Consider the following 14,943-nt stretch of genomic DNA (forward strand, 5'->3'; position numbering starts at 1 on the left):
CAGGTTCTTGCCCCCGCCCCCCACAGAGATGAGCCTGACAAGCCCTCCTGGGGATTCCGATGCTCACTCAGAATCAGCTTTACTTCAAAGTCCTGTGACAAAATTTGGAAAATACAACTTTCTTCATGAGAGGTGATATGAAAAGTGCTTAGAGCAGGGCAGGCACGTGGTGCTATATATATGAGAGAGTTAGTATTGTTATTGTCTTTATTGTCACCACCACCATCATCCCAAGCCTCTTACATACACCTGTCTACAGAATGGTTGCTGACACTGTCGCTGGAAGTAATGCGCAGTCTCTGCTAGGGATAGAAGACAGTTTTATTTGAGCCAAATTGAGGACTACAGCCCAGAAGGCATCCTCTCAGGTAACTGAGGAAGTGCTCTTCAGAAACATGGCGCCTTTTTATATCTTGTCAGAAAAAAAAGAACATCGAACAGGTCAAGGATGCATTCCTTCAAGTTTAACAACAACAACAAAAAGGTCAGCATGCATACAGTGAGTCAGTATGGCCTTGAGAAAAAGATAGCCTTATCATTGAAGGAATACAAGCATTGGTGTCCCAGGAATGGAAATGGAGGCATTTAGACTTTATTTTTAACATGGACATTCTTTACTTCTGGTCAGTGCCCCCTTTTCTTTAATGATTACAGCAGATGTACCATGTATTTTTTTTTTGAGGGATTCCAGCTTTTTTATTTTTCCCCTTTTACACAAAACAAAGTAGAAGAAATAATACAGGATTAAAATTGCAAAAGTAGTTAATTGGTAGACCACACAAACATGAAAATCTGGATAGGCAGACAAGCTTATTTACAACGAGGAAATGTAAATTACAGTAGTTTGTATACAAAACATTAAAAAAGAAAAGTCAAACATATGCTCCGCAGGTGCCACTGTTTACAGCAATATTGAAGGGGAGAAAACAACACTTTATTTAGGGACAGATATACCACAAGGTCCAAGTTTTATAGCATCAGTGCAATAAATTCACAAAACTATGTTATAGCTAGTTAATCAGTCTAAGAATTGTTCCCAAATATGTCATATTTCCAGCCCTCAGACGTTCATTCCTACAGATTTCAACTATTCCATTTATGGGGACCAAAAGCAGCCAGTGTTACCATAAAATGAGACTCTTGAGACTTACCTTTAAAGGCTTATTCTGGTCTTGAAAAATTAGTAGGATAAGATTATTTTCTACTGAAATCAATCTTGACTAAACACAGAAAGAGTTTTGTCCTTTATTGGCTGGTCTTGGAGTGAAGGTCATAGACATGACTCTTAACCTATTACATACTTTAGTTTCAGTTAGCTGAAAATCTGAAATTAAAAGTTGCTAAAAATCCTAAATACCAACTTGTGTAAGCCTGCTACTAAAAAGCCTTTAAGGATGTACTAACTTCAAATTTAAGTACAAGCGAACAAGAGTTCTTCCCCATTTAGGAGGAAGGATCAATGTTTCCTACAAATTGCTAAATTCTGCACAAGGGAGAAATCAGCACATATTAGGCCATGGAGTTAGTTTCATTTTATTCCATGAGGATTCTTCTCCCATAGTATCGAAACAGAATGAGGAATGAATCTTAACTGGTCTCTTCATCAGAAGTGGGAAACTTGGTCTCTATATTCACGAAGCCAGATAGTTTTGGAAGCAGACTATGGAAGCAGATGATAGAACCAGCTTCCTGTAGTCACAGACCACTCATCTTGTAGCCAGCTACAGCAACGATCTACTTGAACAGTTATCCCACATCACTGTTAACTGTACTAAAGGGTGAAGTTCACCACTGTATTATTTTTAAAAGAGTTCAATTAAACCTGGTGAGAAAAACAAGACAAGTGGTGCTGATGAATGAGCTGTCCATATAAGGCCAGCTGATGAGAACACACCCATGAAGACACTGGGCATACAGCCTTACTTGGCAAGTTGGAATTTCTACTAACTAAAGGCAGAGTAAGGGACAGCAAAGAGCTACTTCTGCAACGTTTTAGTATCCAGACAGCAAAACAGACACTGTTCCCAAAGACAATGTACATGCCATTCATCACACTGAATAAAGCAGATGCATTATTCATTTTTCTTTCCTTTTTGTTTGAGAAGCTTGTTTATCTCTCTTTTGGCCATTCCAATGTACTTCGAAATGATTCCATGTTGGTTTAGTCCAGGAAGCAAGAGTAAGAAAGTCACTATCAGGTAGGTGAGAAGGAGGCTGTGGACTTGCTGTCCCACCCAGGCAACCGCAGCAAGAGAAATGATCATGGTCATGAAGTACATTTTAGGCTTTTCTTCCTTTAGCGTAAAGAGGCTTTTCCACCAGCCCACAGCTCTGCGTCGAGTTTTTACTAGATTGCTGCAAATTTCATGGAATCTTTGCTGTTGCTCAGTGGTCCATTTATTGGAGCCAAAAATTCTAGGCGCTAGAATGGGAACAAGGTAGTCAGCCAAGCACAAAAACATAACAAAACAGGAAACACCTGACAGAACGGATGGATCTAGATAGTAGATAGTCAGAAACACCAAAGAAACCACACCCATGATGGCAGGTGGAAACCTGGCTCTTTCCCATCGAAGGACTTTATCTGCCATGAGCATCACTTCTCCCCATCCTTGCAGCTGCTCTTCCAGACTTGCAGTCTCTGCAGCCAGCAGGTTGGTGCTGCGATTATCCCCTTCCGCCATCGCTCCGGAGGTGTCATCTCACCCAGCGCAAAACAACCCCCAAAACCGGCCTCCCTCACAGCCACTAACTGCAACCGTCTGTACCATGTATTTTTGATAGGCCACAAACAGGCTCTTTTAGTGAGCATAAAAGTCGTTACTTTTTTTTTTCCAGCAAGTGGGCTGAGGTTGACCTCTAAATATGGTTCGCTATTCACTTGCCCCAGAAAACCCCACAAAATCATGCAAGTCAAGAGGTTCGAATCTTCCTGTTCACTTTAAGAACACTTGTGAAACTGCCCAGGCCATTAAGGGTATGCATATCCGAAAAGCCACCAACTATCTGAAGGATGTCACTTTAAAGAAACAATGTGTGCAAGAGATAGGATTAAGATGGTGGAGTAGGAGGAGGTGTGCTCACTTGCTCTTGCAAGAGCACCAGAATTACAACTAACTACTGAACAATCATCGACAGAAAGACACTGGAACTCACCAAAAAAGACACCCCACATCCAGAGACAAAGGAGAAGCCGCAATGAGACGGTAGGAGGGGCGCAATCGCGTTAAAATCAAATCCCATAAATGCTGGGTGGGTGACTCACAAACTGGAGAACAGTTATACTGCAGAAGTCCACCCACTAAAGTGAGGGTTCTGAGCCCCCCATGTCAGGCTTCCCAACCTGGGAGTCCAGCAACAGGAGGAGGAATCCGCAGAGAATCAGACTCTGAAAGCCAGCAGGATTTGATTGCAGGACCGCCACAGAACTGGGGGAAACAGAGACTCCACTCTTGGAGGGCACACAAAAAAATGTGCTCACCAGGACCCAGGGGGAAGGAGCAGTGACCCCATAGGAGACTGGACCAGACCTACCTGCTGGTGTTGGAGGGTTCCCTGCAGAGGTGGGGGGTGGCTGTGGCTCACAGAGAAGAAGGGGGCACTGGCGGCAGGGGTTCTGGGAAGTGCTCATTGGAGTGAGCCCTCCCAGAGTCCACCATTAGCCCCACCAAAGAGCCTGTGGGCTCCAGTGCTAGGTAGCCTCAGGCCAAACAACCAACAAGGTGTGAACACAGCCCCACCCATTAGCAGACAAGCAGATTAAAGTTTTACTGAGCTCCACCCACCAAATCTGCCCACCAAATCGGATTAAAGCTTTACTGAGCTCCACCCACCCAGCCCTACCGACCATCATTCCCTCCCATCAGGAAGTACACAGGAGGCTCCTTGATAGCTTCCTCCACAAGAGGGCAGACAGCAGTATCAAGCAGTATCAGCAGTATTTCATCTTGTGGAACTGAAAACCACAGCCACAGAAAGATAGAGAAAATGAAAAAGCAGAGGACTTTGTACCAGATGAAGGGACAGGATAAAGCCCCAGAAAAACAACTAAATGAAGAGGAGATAGGCACCCTTCCAGAAAAAGAATTCAGAATAATGATAGCGAAGATGATCCAGGACTTTGAAAAAAGACTGGATGCAAAGATCAAAAAGTTTACCAAAGACCTAGAAGAATTAAAGAGCAAACAAACAGAGATATGCAACACAATAACTGAAATGAAAAATACACTAGAAGGAACCAATAGCAGATTAATGGAGGCAGAAGGACGAATAAGTGACCTGGAAGACAGAATGGTGATCATCACTGATGCAGAAAAGAATAAAGAAAAAAGAATGAAAAGAACTGAAGACAGCATAAGATACCTCTGGGACAATGTTAAACACACCAACATGCGCATTATAGGGGTCCCAGAAGGAGACGAGAGAGAGAAAGGACCCGAGAAAATACTGGAAGAGATTATAGTTGAAAACTTCCCTAACATGGGAAAGGAAATAGCTGCCCAAGTCCAGGAAGCACAGAGAGTCCCAGGCAGGATAAATCCAAGGAGAAACACGCCAAGACATATAGTAGTCAAATTGACAAAAATTAAAGACAGAGAAAAGTTATTAAAAGCAACAAGGGAAAAATGACAAATAACATACAAGGGAACTCCGTAAGGTTAACAGCTGATTTCTCAGCAGAAACTCTGCAAGCCAGAAGGGAGTGGCATGATATATTTCAAGTGATGAAAGGGAAGAACCTACAACCAAGAATATTCTACCCAGCAAGGATCTCATTCAGATTCGATGGAGAAATCAAAAGCTTTGCAGACAAGCAACAGCTAAGAGAATTCGGCACCACCAAACCAGCCCTACAACAAATGCTAAAGGAACTTCTCTAAGCGGGAAACATAAGAGAAGAAAAGGACCTACAAAAACAACAACAAAACAATTAAGAAAATGGTAATAGGAATATACATATTGACAATTACCTTGAATGTAAATGGACTAAATGCACCAACCAGAAGACACAGACTGGCTGAATGGATACAGAAACAAGACCCATGTATATGCTGTCTACAAGAGACCCACTTCAGACCAGGGACACATACAGACTGAAAGTGTGGGGATGGCAAAAGATATTCCATGCAAATGAAAATCAAAAGAAAGCAGGAGTAGCAATACTCATATCAGATAAAATAGACTTTAAAATAAAAAGTTACAAGAGACAAGAAAGGACATTACATAAAGATCAAGGGATCCATCCAAGAAGAAGAGAAGAAGCGATAACAATTATAAATATATATGCACCCAATATAGGAGCACCTCAATACATAAGACAAATGCTAACAACTATGAGGGAGGAAATGCAAGGCAGAAATGGAGACACAGGTGTGGAAAGCAAACACATGACACCAAGTGGGGGAAGCGGGGAGGGTTGGGGGGGAATGAATTGGGAGATTGGGACACCAAACTGTGCACTCTAAATGTATGCTGTTTATTGTCTGTTAACTGTATGTCAATAAAAGTTCTTAAAAAAAAAAAAAGAAAGAAACAATGTGTGCCATTCCGTCGTTACAATGGTGGAGTTGGTAGGTGTGCCCAGGCCAAACAGTGGGGCTGGACCCAGGGTCGGTGGCCCAAAAAGAGTGCTGAATTGTTACTGCACATGCTCAAAAATGAAGAGAGTAATGCTGAACTTAAGGGCTTAGAGGTAGATTCTCTGGCCATTGAGCACATCCAGGTGAACAAGGCCCACAAGATTCGGCGAAGGACTTACAGAGCTCATGGTCATATCAACCCATACATGAGCTCTCCCTGCCACATTGAGATGATCCTTACTGAGAAAGAACAGATTGTTCCTAAACCAGAAGAGGAGGTTGTACAGAAGAAAAAGACATCCCAGAAGAAACAAAAACTTATGGCCCGGAAATAAATGCCACAAAAAATAAATTCAAATGTAAAAGCAAAAAAAAAAAAAAAAGTCAAGTTAAATCCTGTATACCAGAATGACTTCCTCATCCCTCAATATGTGAATATAAAATGCACTCATTCTTGACTTAACAAGTAGCCAGGCAGGCAATGTTTAATTCTTTTTTAAAGTATGCTAGTGGTAGGCAGAATAATGCCCCCCAACCAAAGGTGCCCAGGACCTAATCTCCAGAACATGTAAATATGTTATGTTACAGGGCAAGGAGGAACTAAAATGGTAGGTGGAATTAAGGTTGATAATCAGTTGACCTTGAAATGATCATTCTGAATTATCTGAGGTTGAGAGGGTGGGAGGAAGCAATGTAATCACAAGTGTTCTTAAAAAATAGAAGAGGGAGGGGGTAGAGATGGAGAGTGACTGAGTCAGGGTGATGCAATGTGAGAAAGACTCAAGTTGCCATTGCTGACTTTGAAGACAGAAAGACCAACGACTCAAGAAATGCTGGCAGACTCTGGAGTCTGGAACAGGCAAGGGAACCCATTCTTCCCCAGAGTCTCCAGAAGCAATGCATCCCTGCTGATGCCTTGATTTTTTAAAATTAATTAATTTACTCATTGGCTGTGTTGGATCTTTGTTGCTGCCCTCGGGCTTTCTCTAGTTGTGGTGAGAGGGGACTACTCTTCGTTGCGGTGCACAGGCTTTTCAGGGTGGTGGCATCTCTTGTTGCAGAGCACAGGCTCTAGGTGTGTGGGCTTCTGTAGTTGCAGCACATGGGCTCAGTAGTTGTGGCTCGCAGGCTTAGTTGCTCCATGACATGTGGGATCTTCCCAGATCAGGGATCGAACCCACATCCCCTGCATTGGCAGGTGGATTCTTAACCACTATGCCACCTGAGAAGTCCCAGACCACATTCTATTTATGGAAAATGTATCTCTAAATAAATCCATCTCTTACCTATCACTTTGTATCTCACTGAATTCTTTCTGTGATGAGACACAAAGAACCTGAACTTCAGTAAGTCCTAAAATCAGGTGTGTAATCTCAAAATACCAGGGGTTGGGACTTCCCTGGAGGTCCAATGGTTAAGACTCCAAGCTTTCACAGCAGGGGGCCAGGGTTCCATCTCTGATGGGCAACTAGGTTCCTGCATGCTGGGTGGCATGGCCTAAAAAAAAGACCGTGGGTTCAAGTCGCAATCTGGGTTTAGGCTGGGTTCGAGCCCCAGTACGTGGGTTCAAGGTGCACCTCAGATGGGACTTGTATATTCTTTGTTTACTGTAATTGCAGGAAACATTCCCTACCTACAAATACATTAGATTTTCTTCAATTATTTCAAAGTGAGCAAAATTTACATACAAATACTCCAAAACTGATACTATCTCTTGCATTACAAAGATGTACAAACAGTATTAATACTACAGACAGGGCTGATATAGATGCTACAAAGATCACCTATAACTTACCTAGAGAGGTAAGCAGGGAGGCAGACAGAAAGAATGAATAAACTTGACACAGATTCGTTCCATATTAACTTACAATAGCCCTATATGGTGGGTACCACTGTTGTTCCATTTTATGTATGAGGACAAAGGACCCTGAAAAAGAGACCCTCAGAGTGGAACAACAAAGAGAAAACCTTTTATTCTCTGCCAGCAGTAGCCAGGCTGCATTGAGACCGCCCTTCCTTTTGATTTTATGTGTCTTACCAACATAGGCTCCCCCCGCCCCCGAAAAATAGGAACGTCAACTTGACATGCTCGGCAAGGCAAGACCTAGACCACCTAGGCACAAGTGAGTCTGGGAAAGCACTTTTTGCGTGGCCCAGTAGAGCAAGGAAAACTCAGAGAAGTTTGAGGAGGTCTCAGAGAATGATTTCAGACGCTAGAAAAACAGACTAGGGGCTTGCAACTCTGCGTGGGGGCTATTCCCAACCCTAACGGGACGCTGACAAGCGGAGGTCACACACCGCTCTGGTACGAAGCCCCAGGAGCCGGGCATGGGATGGGACTCCCGTCGTGCTTCGTCCCCGGTGCTGCGCTGGGGCGGGGGCCTCCCGGGGCCTCAGCAATTCAGCTTTTACCCGCAGCGCTCGCGGACCAGCCGGGACCCCACCGCACGCGCAGCCCGCCACCCTGGCGCGGCTGCAGACGTCACCTCCCAGGGCCCCCACCGGCGGCGCTTGGCCGTAGCCGTGGAGACGAAGAGGGCTCCGCCTACCGCGCTGGCAGGCGGGCGGGAACCACGCCTCCCAGGAGGCACTGCGCGTGCGTCCGCGGCGCGCCACGGGCCAATGAGAGCTCGCGAGATGGGACTTCCGGCGTCCGGGACTGTCACTTGGCTGCCGGCGTCAGGCCACGCCGGTGACGGCCGGAGAGCGCCGGCTCTGGGCCGGTTTTGCGGGAGGGCCTGGAGACCCGAGGTGCGGGCAGCGAGTCCGTGCGAGCGGAGACCCGAGGCGCGGGCAGCGGAGCCCGCGGGCCCCCGGCCCGCCGCCGGCCTCAGTTTCCCGGGGTGCGGCGTGGGCAGCCCCCGAGCCACGTGCTCTCCGGCCTCCACGCAGCCCAGACGCGGCGCCCTTGACAGACCGGGAGAGTGAGGCCCGGCATCTGGGCGCCTGCACTTTTCTGCAGGTTCCGATGGCGGCGGCGGCGGCGCAGACAGACCCGGCGCAGGTGAGGAGTGGGAGCCCCGGGCCCCCACCCGCCCGGGTGCCTCCTTCATGGACCCAAGTCCCGATCGAGGGAGGCACTTTACCTGGAAGTCTTGTCTTCCCCTCGCGCTTCTTCCTCGGTGTTCCTGTCCCGGCCGATTAGACGTGCACCCGTGGGATCCCCCCTTCTGGCAGCTAAGGGGGTGAGGCGTGGAAGTTGCAAGGGGAGGGTCCCCCGTCTACAAAAGCTGGGAGGGAAGCCTGAGGGTAGATGCTTCCGAAACTGAGTTGCTCGGCGGAGAGAGGATATGTATGTCTGAAAGGGCAGGCCGAGGAGTTAAGACTATCCCGAGGGCAGCGGGAATTTTAAGGTATCCCACCGTTTGCTGAGTGGAGAACAGAAGCACGGGGTGGCGGTGTGCAGGGGGGAGGCTATTGCCACAGTCCGGGCAGTGGGGATGGGAAAAACCGTTGGATTGTGGGAAGATCTGCTGAGGCATCAAGTGCGGCGCGGTGGGGGGGTTGGGGGGGGGGAGGTCAGCGTGAGTGTCCTGCGTGAAGGGCTCGTCTAAGGTTTTCCGCCCTAGCACCCGAAGGAATGGAGCTGCCCAGCACTTTCACAGGTCCTCCCCCAGGCAGTGGGGCCAGGATTTGGTAGCTGGTGCTGAAATTGAAAACCCTTGGTTACATCCTTGCCCTGGGACTGTGCCAGTGGCAACTGTCACTCAATGGGACAGAAGGAAAAAAAAAGGACGGAGCTGATGTAGACAAAATTAGGAATTTGAGGGAAAGTAGGTTTCTGGGAGAAATTGGGAAGAGTCTGTGGTGTCACAGAGTAGGGGTGTCACATGGGCCTGGAATTGTACTTATCCAAGGACAGAGTCCTGGTGTCCTGAGCAAGGGAGAGCCTGGGAATCAAACTTAGGAGTAGGAGGGGGTCCCAGGGACTCAGCCAGGGACAGGCATGGGCAGTTAGGGCTCTAGGTTGATGAGGAAAGGCTGGCAGTCCCTGGGGCTCTCAGGGGAAGTCTGGCAGTTGGCTGAAGGAAGGGAGGGTGGCAGCCAAGTGAGGAGGAAATAGAGGGCGCCTGGCTATGGAGGGAGGTGGGAAATGGCTTCTTGTGTGCCCACCAGATTCTTGTGGCCACCCCAGTGGTGACTGGAGAGTTCAAAGAGCAGCCTTGAAATGTCACACCAAGTTCAGCAGGAAAGGGCATCCCTACAGGGATGGGCATGTCATGAGGGCTCTGCAGCTGCGACTTGCACGGTTACTTATACAAGAGTAATGGGGCCACCTTTGGGGAGGCTCTGCTTGTGCAAAGGCTGGAGGATGAGTGGACACCAGGGGCTGTCCTTGGGGTGGCAGCCTGCTGAAGGCCAGGCGCTTCCTCTGGCTGCCTTGTGTAGAGTGACCAGGCCGGTTAAAGAGGCATCTGTGGCTTAGAGGGGGAAGGTGGAAGGGAGGGGCCCAGACAGGTAAGAGAAGTTCCGTCTGTAGAGCCTTGGGGGAGGAGGGTGAGCCTCTGAGGGGCATGAGCCGAGGTAGCCTTTGGGGCGGGGAGCTGGGTCTTGGGTCACACGGCCATAGCTTAGATCATGTCCATCTTCCAACTCTTGTAGGGCCTGATGGCCTTTGACGACGTGGCCGTGTACTTCTCTCAGGAGGAGTGGGGGCTCCTGGATGCAGCGCAGAGGGCTCTGTACCGCCGTGTGATGCTGGAGAACTTCGCCCTCCTGGCCTCGCTGGGTAAGCCCTGAGCCCTCCACGGGGAGCTCAGTTGTTGCCAGGCTGGGCTGCCAGCACGAAGCTCTTAGCACCTGGTAGCCTATGAGCAGCCACGTGCCGGCCAGGCTGAGTGTCCCTGTTAGCTGTGGCGCCTCAGTGCTCAGTCCCCTCCCTCGGTGTTGCCAACATGGTTCTTCTCACAGGAACCACTGAGCTGCTCCATGAGCCCTGCCCTGTGGTGCGATCTCGGGTTTTCATGGTTGCACAGATGATGCTGTCCGTGTCCCACGAGGCCCTGTCTCCTGCCATCTGCCAGGGTCGGCCCCTCACTTGCTTGTGTTCTCCCACAGGACTCTCTGTCTCCCGACCCCATGTGGTCATCCAGCTCGAGCGTGGCGAGGAGCCCTGGGTTCTCAATGGGACAGATGTGACTCTGGCCAGGAATGCCCAGGGGAGGCCCAGCCCTGGTGAGTGGGGACTCAGGGGTGTGAGCTTGGGGCCATCCTGTGGCCAAGCTTCTGTCCACTTTCCCTCCTGGACGCTCTCCTCTCCGGCTTCCCACCAAACTGACTCCTTTTACCATCAGCCTCTTCTGGAGGCTCCAGCTTTGGCTGCCCTTGAAGGGAGCTCCAGGAGCCACCCCCAGGCCGTGGGGAGACCTGCTTAGAATCCTACCCTCAGCCAGTCTGTGTGGCCTCAGACCCTCCCCGTCTTCCCTTGCTGCCTCATCTGTGGGGTCATTCATGCACATGTTCATCGTTGAGCGTTTGCAGTGGCCATTGCCGTTCCAGGCACTGGGGACACGGCCTTACGCGGATGGCTTCTGGTCCTGCCTTGTGGGGTTGACCCTGCTAGGGGAGAGGCAGTCAGTCACCAGAGCTGGCGAGTAAGATCTGTCACGTCAGGGAGCCATGCGTGTAAGGAGCGAAGGCTGCCTGCGGAGTGCCCCAGGGCCGGACTCCGTGCAGGAGGGGAGCCAGGCCCCTGCTCCCCCGCCGCCGCCATGCGCGGTCCTGGGGGCCCCCTCGCCCCCCCGTGCGACTTCTCCAGGGTGACCCCCATGTCCTCTGTTGCTGCACCTTCAGGTTCCCCTCATCTGCCAGAGGACAGAGATGTTTCTGGAGAAGCAGCACTGCCAGGGGCCTGCGGGGATGGCCCCCCTCTGGCACCTCCTAGGGTCCTCCCCGGCGGTGGTGCCTGCGAGCGTCGGAAAAGGCTGGAAGGTCGGCTCGGCGTCTCCCCTTCTCGGGAGAGGAAACCCACCGGGGTCTCTGTGATCTACTGGGAAAGGCTGCGGCTTGGCCCGGGCAGTGGCGAGGCCAGCGTCAGCCTGCGGCTGACCTCTTCTCTGCGGGCCCCACCCAGGGAGAAGGCCCTCGCAGACCATCCAGCGCCAGGCAAGCAGCCGAGGGCGCCGGAGCAGCAGAAGCCGTATGCACGCGAGGCCCCCGGGAGAGCCTTTCCGAGCGCCCCAGAGGCTCAGTGGGGACGAGGAATGGGTGCGGCTTGGCCCGAGCCTCAGAGACTGCCCGCCAGCCCGGAGCCCCCAACGTGGGCCGAACTGGGCGAGGCCCTACACGCTGGCCCCGGCCTCCTCTCTGGGGAGAAGCCCTTCGAGTGCAGGGCTTGCAGCAAAGTGTTTGTGAAAAGCTCGGACCTGCTGAAGCACCTGCGCACCCACACCGGGGAGCGGCCGTACGAGTGTGCGCAGTGCGGCAAGGCCTTTAGCCAGACATCGCACCTGACGCAGCACCAGCGCATCCACAGCGGGGAGACGCCTTACACCTGCCCGGCCTGCGGCCAGGCCTTCCGGCACAGCTCCTCCCTCGTGCGGCATCAGCGCATCCACACGGCAGAGAAGGCCTTCCGCTGCGCCGAGTGCGGCAAGGCCTTCAGCCACCGCTCCAACCTCAGCCAGCACCGCAAGATCCACGCGGGGGGCCGGCCGTACGCGTGTGCGCGCTGCGGCCGTAGCTTCTGCCGCAACTCGCACCTGATCCAGCACGAGCGCACGCACACGGGCGAGAAGCCCTTCGCCTGCGCGCTCTGCGGGGCCGCCTTCAGCCAGGGCTCGTCGCTCTTCAAGCACCGGCGCGTGCACACGGGCGAGAAGCCCTTCGCCTGCGCGCAGTGCGGCCGCGCCTTCAGCCACAGCTCCAACCTCAGGCAGCACCGGCTGCTGCACACGGGCGAGCGGCCGTTCCGCTGCACGGACTGCGGCAAGGCCTTCGCCAAGGGCGCCGTGCTGCTCAGCCACCGTCGCATCCACACGGGCGAGAAGCCCTTTGTGTGCGCGCAGTGCGGCCGCGCCTTCCGCGAGCGGCCGGCCCTCTTCCACCACCAGAGGCTGCACACCGGCGAGAAGCCAGCGCGGCGGGCCCGGGCCGGCCCGCCACCGCTGGCCAGGCCTCCGTCGGGGGCATCGTGCGAAGGCGCGCTGGGGATGGACACCGGGCCCACGGCCGCCTCGGGCCCAGCCACGGTTCCGAAGATGGCTGAGGCTTGAGGTCGCAGCCAGGACCTTCCCCGGCGTGTGCTGAGTCCCTCCCGTGGATACGGGGCCCCTGCCCTCTGCAGAGCCAGGCTTTGGAGAAGCTCTGCGCGTGAACTGCGCTTCCACCTGCACGTGGTGGCAAGATTCGCCTCTTGTCCGCCACAGCTCACTCTTCCATCCGCAAGAGGGCACGCCGCAGAAGGGTCAGGGGGAGGCCAGCATGGTGCCGCCGGTGTGCGTGTGTTTAGACTGTGGGCGCGAACAAGAAGGGCTGGGGTGGGGGGGAGGCGGTCCTGAGAAGTTTCCAAGGTTTCCACCCAAGACGTAGGGTTTGCATGGAACCCCTCCACCGCCACCGCCACCCCCAGGATATTCCCCCAGGCCTCCGTTCATCCAGGGCTTCCTGGGAGCAGGCCCAGTAGATAGAAAGTCACGTGAGGGGCGGGTGCTGGCTTTGGACAAGTGGCGGGACTCTAAGCCTCAGCTCCCTCCTCTGGGGAAGAGCAAAGACTCAGGCCTGCAGAGGGTGTTGGCAGCACCCTGACAGGCTGCATCCTGGTAAGGGCCAGCAAGTGCCAACTGCCAGCCCCCGTTCTGAGTGCTGCCGTTTCTCCTGACAGCTCTGTGGGTGGCTGCCGGGGCTGGTGTCCCCACGTCTCAGATGAGGAAACTGAGGCACAGAGAGGGGCCGTGAGTGGCACACAGCAGAGTCACTGGCACGGCACCAGGGAGTTCCCCGCTTTTCCCCCACACGTAGCCTGCCAGCTCTGAAGGCCAGGTGAAGCCTGCCTGGCTCCCTGCTCAGGCAGACCTTCAGGAAGTGGAGGAGGTGGAGGTGGGAGGTCCCCGGGGGAAGCACAGAGATCGCGAGTGATGGTTCCCCAGCTGTGCTGGTTCATTCAGATTCTGCTGGTCCAAGCCTCAGCTTCGGTTGTGTCCTGTTGTTACCAAAGTCAGCGTTACAGGAGCCTTTCTGTCCCCATTGCCTTGACGAGAGGTGACCATAACAACTGGTTCAGAGGAGACAAGATGGAGCTGCTTGGCTCTGGGGTCCAGTGGCCATGTGCCTGCCATTATCTGAGGCTGTGTGTGGTGCTCTCCCAAGATCCCCTCCTCAGTGTGACATTACCCACACGGTGGGGACCTGGTTGACTTCTTGTGGCCTTCAGCAGACCAGCACCATCTCCACCTTGGGCTTTACCCCCCAGGGAATTTATTGGTGTTTTTACTGGGGGAGAAAAACGACTAGTAGAAGTTACAGCTTGAAATGGATGTACATTGTAAATTCTTGCACGGCACTGTGTAGGTCCACAGCCTCAGCCTCCAGGTCATGGTTCAGAAAGTTTTAACAAGACAGAGTCCAGAGATGTTCTCTAATAAAGGTTTCTTTTTAAAAACATGTGAATGGTAACAGCCTGAAGCTTGTTTCACCCTAGCACAATGCAAACGTGTCATCACACAGCTGCAAGGACTTGGCTTCAACCCTGGTCTCTTTGAGAGGCCACAGGGTAGAGGTGCAGCCTGTCTGTGGCCCACTGAGGAGCTGTGTGCCCTTGGCCGCCGGGAGACCTGGGCAGGGTGGGGTTGCCCCAAGCAGCGGCTCTACTGGGAGATGAGCCTTTGTGGACCCAGGCCTTGGAATCTGAGGCAGGGGCCACATGTTGCGACCCAAAAGGTTGACCCCAACTCAGTGGGTGCTCCAGGTCCGTGACCTCAGAGACCTTGCAGGCATCTGCCATTACCAAAGGGCAGAGACATGACGGCTCAACTCCCCACCTGCCAGCAGGGCTCCACCCCTGAACCCTCAAGTTCCTGCAAAGAAGGGAGACATGGGTGTAGGGAGAGGAGTCACACAGGGCTGGGCACCCCAGGACTTCTCAAAGGCAGGGCCTCTGAGCCACTGCCCCTCCTGGGTCCATCCTCTCTCTGCCCTGGTCCATGCCCTGGCCTCCCCCTACCTCACCTTCCCCCAGGCTGGCCTCCACGAGGGATCCTTGAGCAGGTCACTTCCGGGTCAGTCTGGATGTCTACTAGATGCATACAAACCCCACAGAGCTTACAGAGGGCTCTTGTAGGGAGCCCATGAGATTCAGGAGCAAAGAAATGTTGAACAGCAAGTGGATGCCCAGAGACTCAAATGCAACCTTTTTTGCATCTTGGAC

General features: G+C 52.5%; 3 protein-coding genes and 1 non-coding gene across 5 annotated transcripts; 3 read left to right on the forward strand and 1 right to left on the reverse strand.

Annotated features, from left to right (window-relative positions):
- Positions 1–1,948: 1,948 nt before the first annotated feature.
- LOC130842927 (ADP-ribosylation factor-like protein 6-interacting protein 1) lies at positions 1,949–2,696 on the reverse strand. The gene has a single exon (XM_057719508.1). The coding sequence runs from the start codon at positions 2,682–2,684 to the stop codon at positions 2,073–2,075; it is 612 nt and encodes a 203-aa protein (XP_057575491.1). The 5' UTR covers positions 2,685–2,696; the 3' UTR covers positions 1,949–2,072.
- A 169-nt stretch (positions 2,697–2,865) lies between these two features.
- On the forward strand, positions 2,866–5,914 carry LOC130842922 (60S ribosomal protein L17-like). Its single transcript, XM_057719505.1, has 2 exons — positions 2,866–3,036; positions 5,531–5,914. Exons 1-2 carry the CDS (start codon positions 2,866–2,868, stop codon positions 5,912–5,914), a joined length of 555 nt encoding a protein of 184 aa, XP_057575488.1.
- A 2,309-nt stretch (positions 5,915–8,223) lies between these two features.
- ZNF324 (zinc finger protein 324) lies at positions 8,224–14,180 on the forward strand. 2 transcript variants are annotated; one of them, XM_057719478.1, is made up of 4 exons: positions 8,224–8,583; positions 10,182–10,308; positions 10,638–10,754; positions 11,373–14,180. In XM_057719478.1, the coding sequence occupies exons 1-4, from the start codon at positions 8,548–8,550 to the stop codon at positions 12,791–12,793; spliced, it is 1,701 nt and encodes a 566-aa protein (XP_057575461.1). In that variant the 5' UTR covers positions 8,224–8,547; the 3' UTR covers positions 12,794–14,180. The 2 variants fall into 2 exon arrangements, with proteins under 2 accessions (XP_057575461.1, XP_057575462.1); XM_057719479.1 differs by lacking the exon at positions 8,224–8,583 and adding an exon at positions 9,270–9,352.
- LOC130843072 (small nucleolar RNA SNORA30/SNORA37 family) lies at positions 9,170–9,300 on the forward strand. The gene has a single exon (XR_009050699.1). It is a non-coding gene; the product is annotated as a small nucleolar RNA SNORA30/SNORA37 family (small nucleolar RNA).
- Positions 14,181–14,943: the final 763 nt, after the last annotated feature.

Source organism: Hippopotamus amphibius, unplaced genomic scaffold, assembly GCF_030028045.1.
Source record: "Hippopotamus amphibius kiboko isolate mHipAmp2 unplaced genomic scaffold, mHipAmp2.hap2 H_1, whole genome shotgun sequence".
In the NCBI taxonomy this organism is placed as follows: domain Eukaryota; kingdom Metazoa; phylum Chordata; class Mammalia; order Artiodactyla; family Hippopotamidae; genus Hippopotamus; species Hippopotamus amphibius.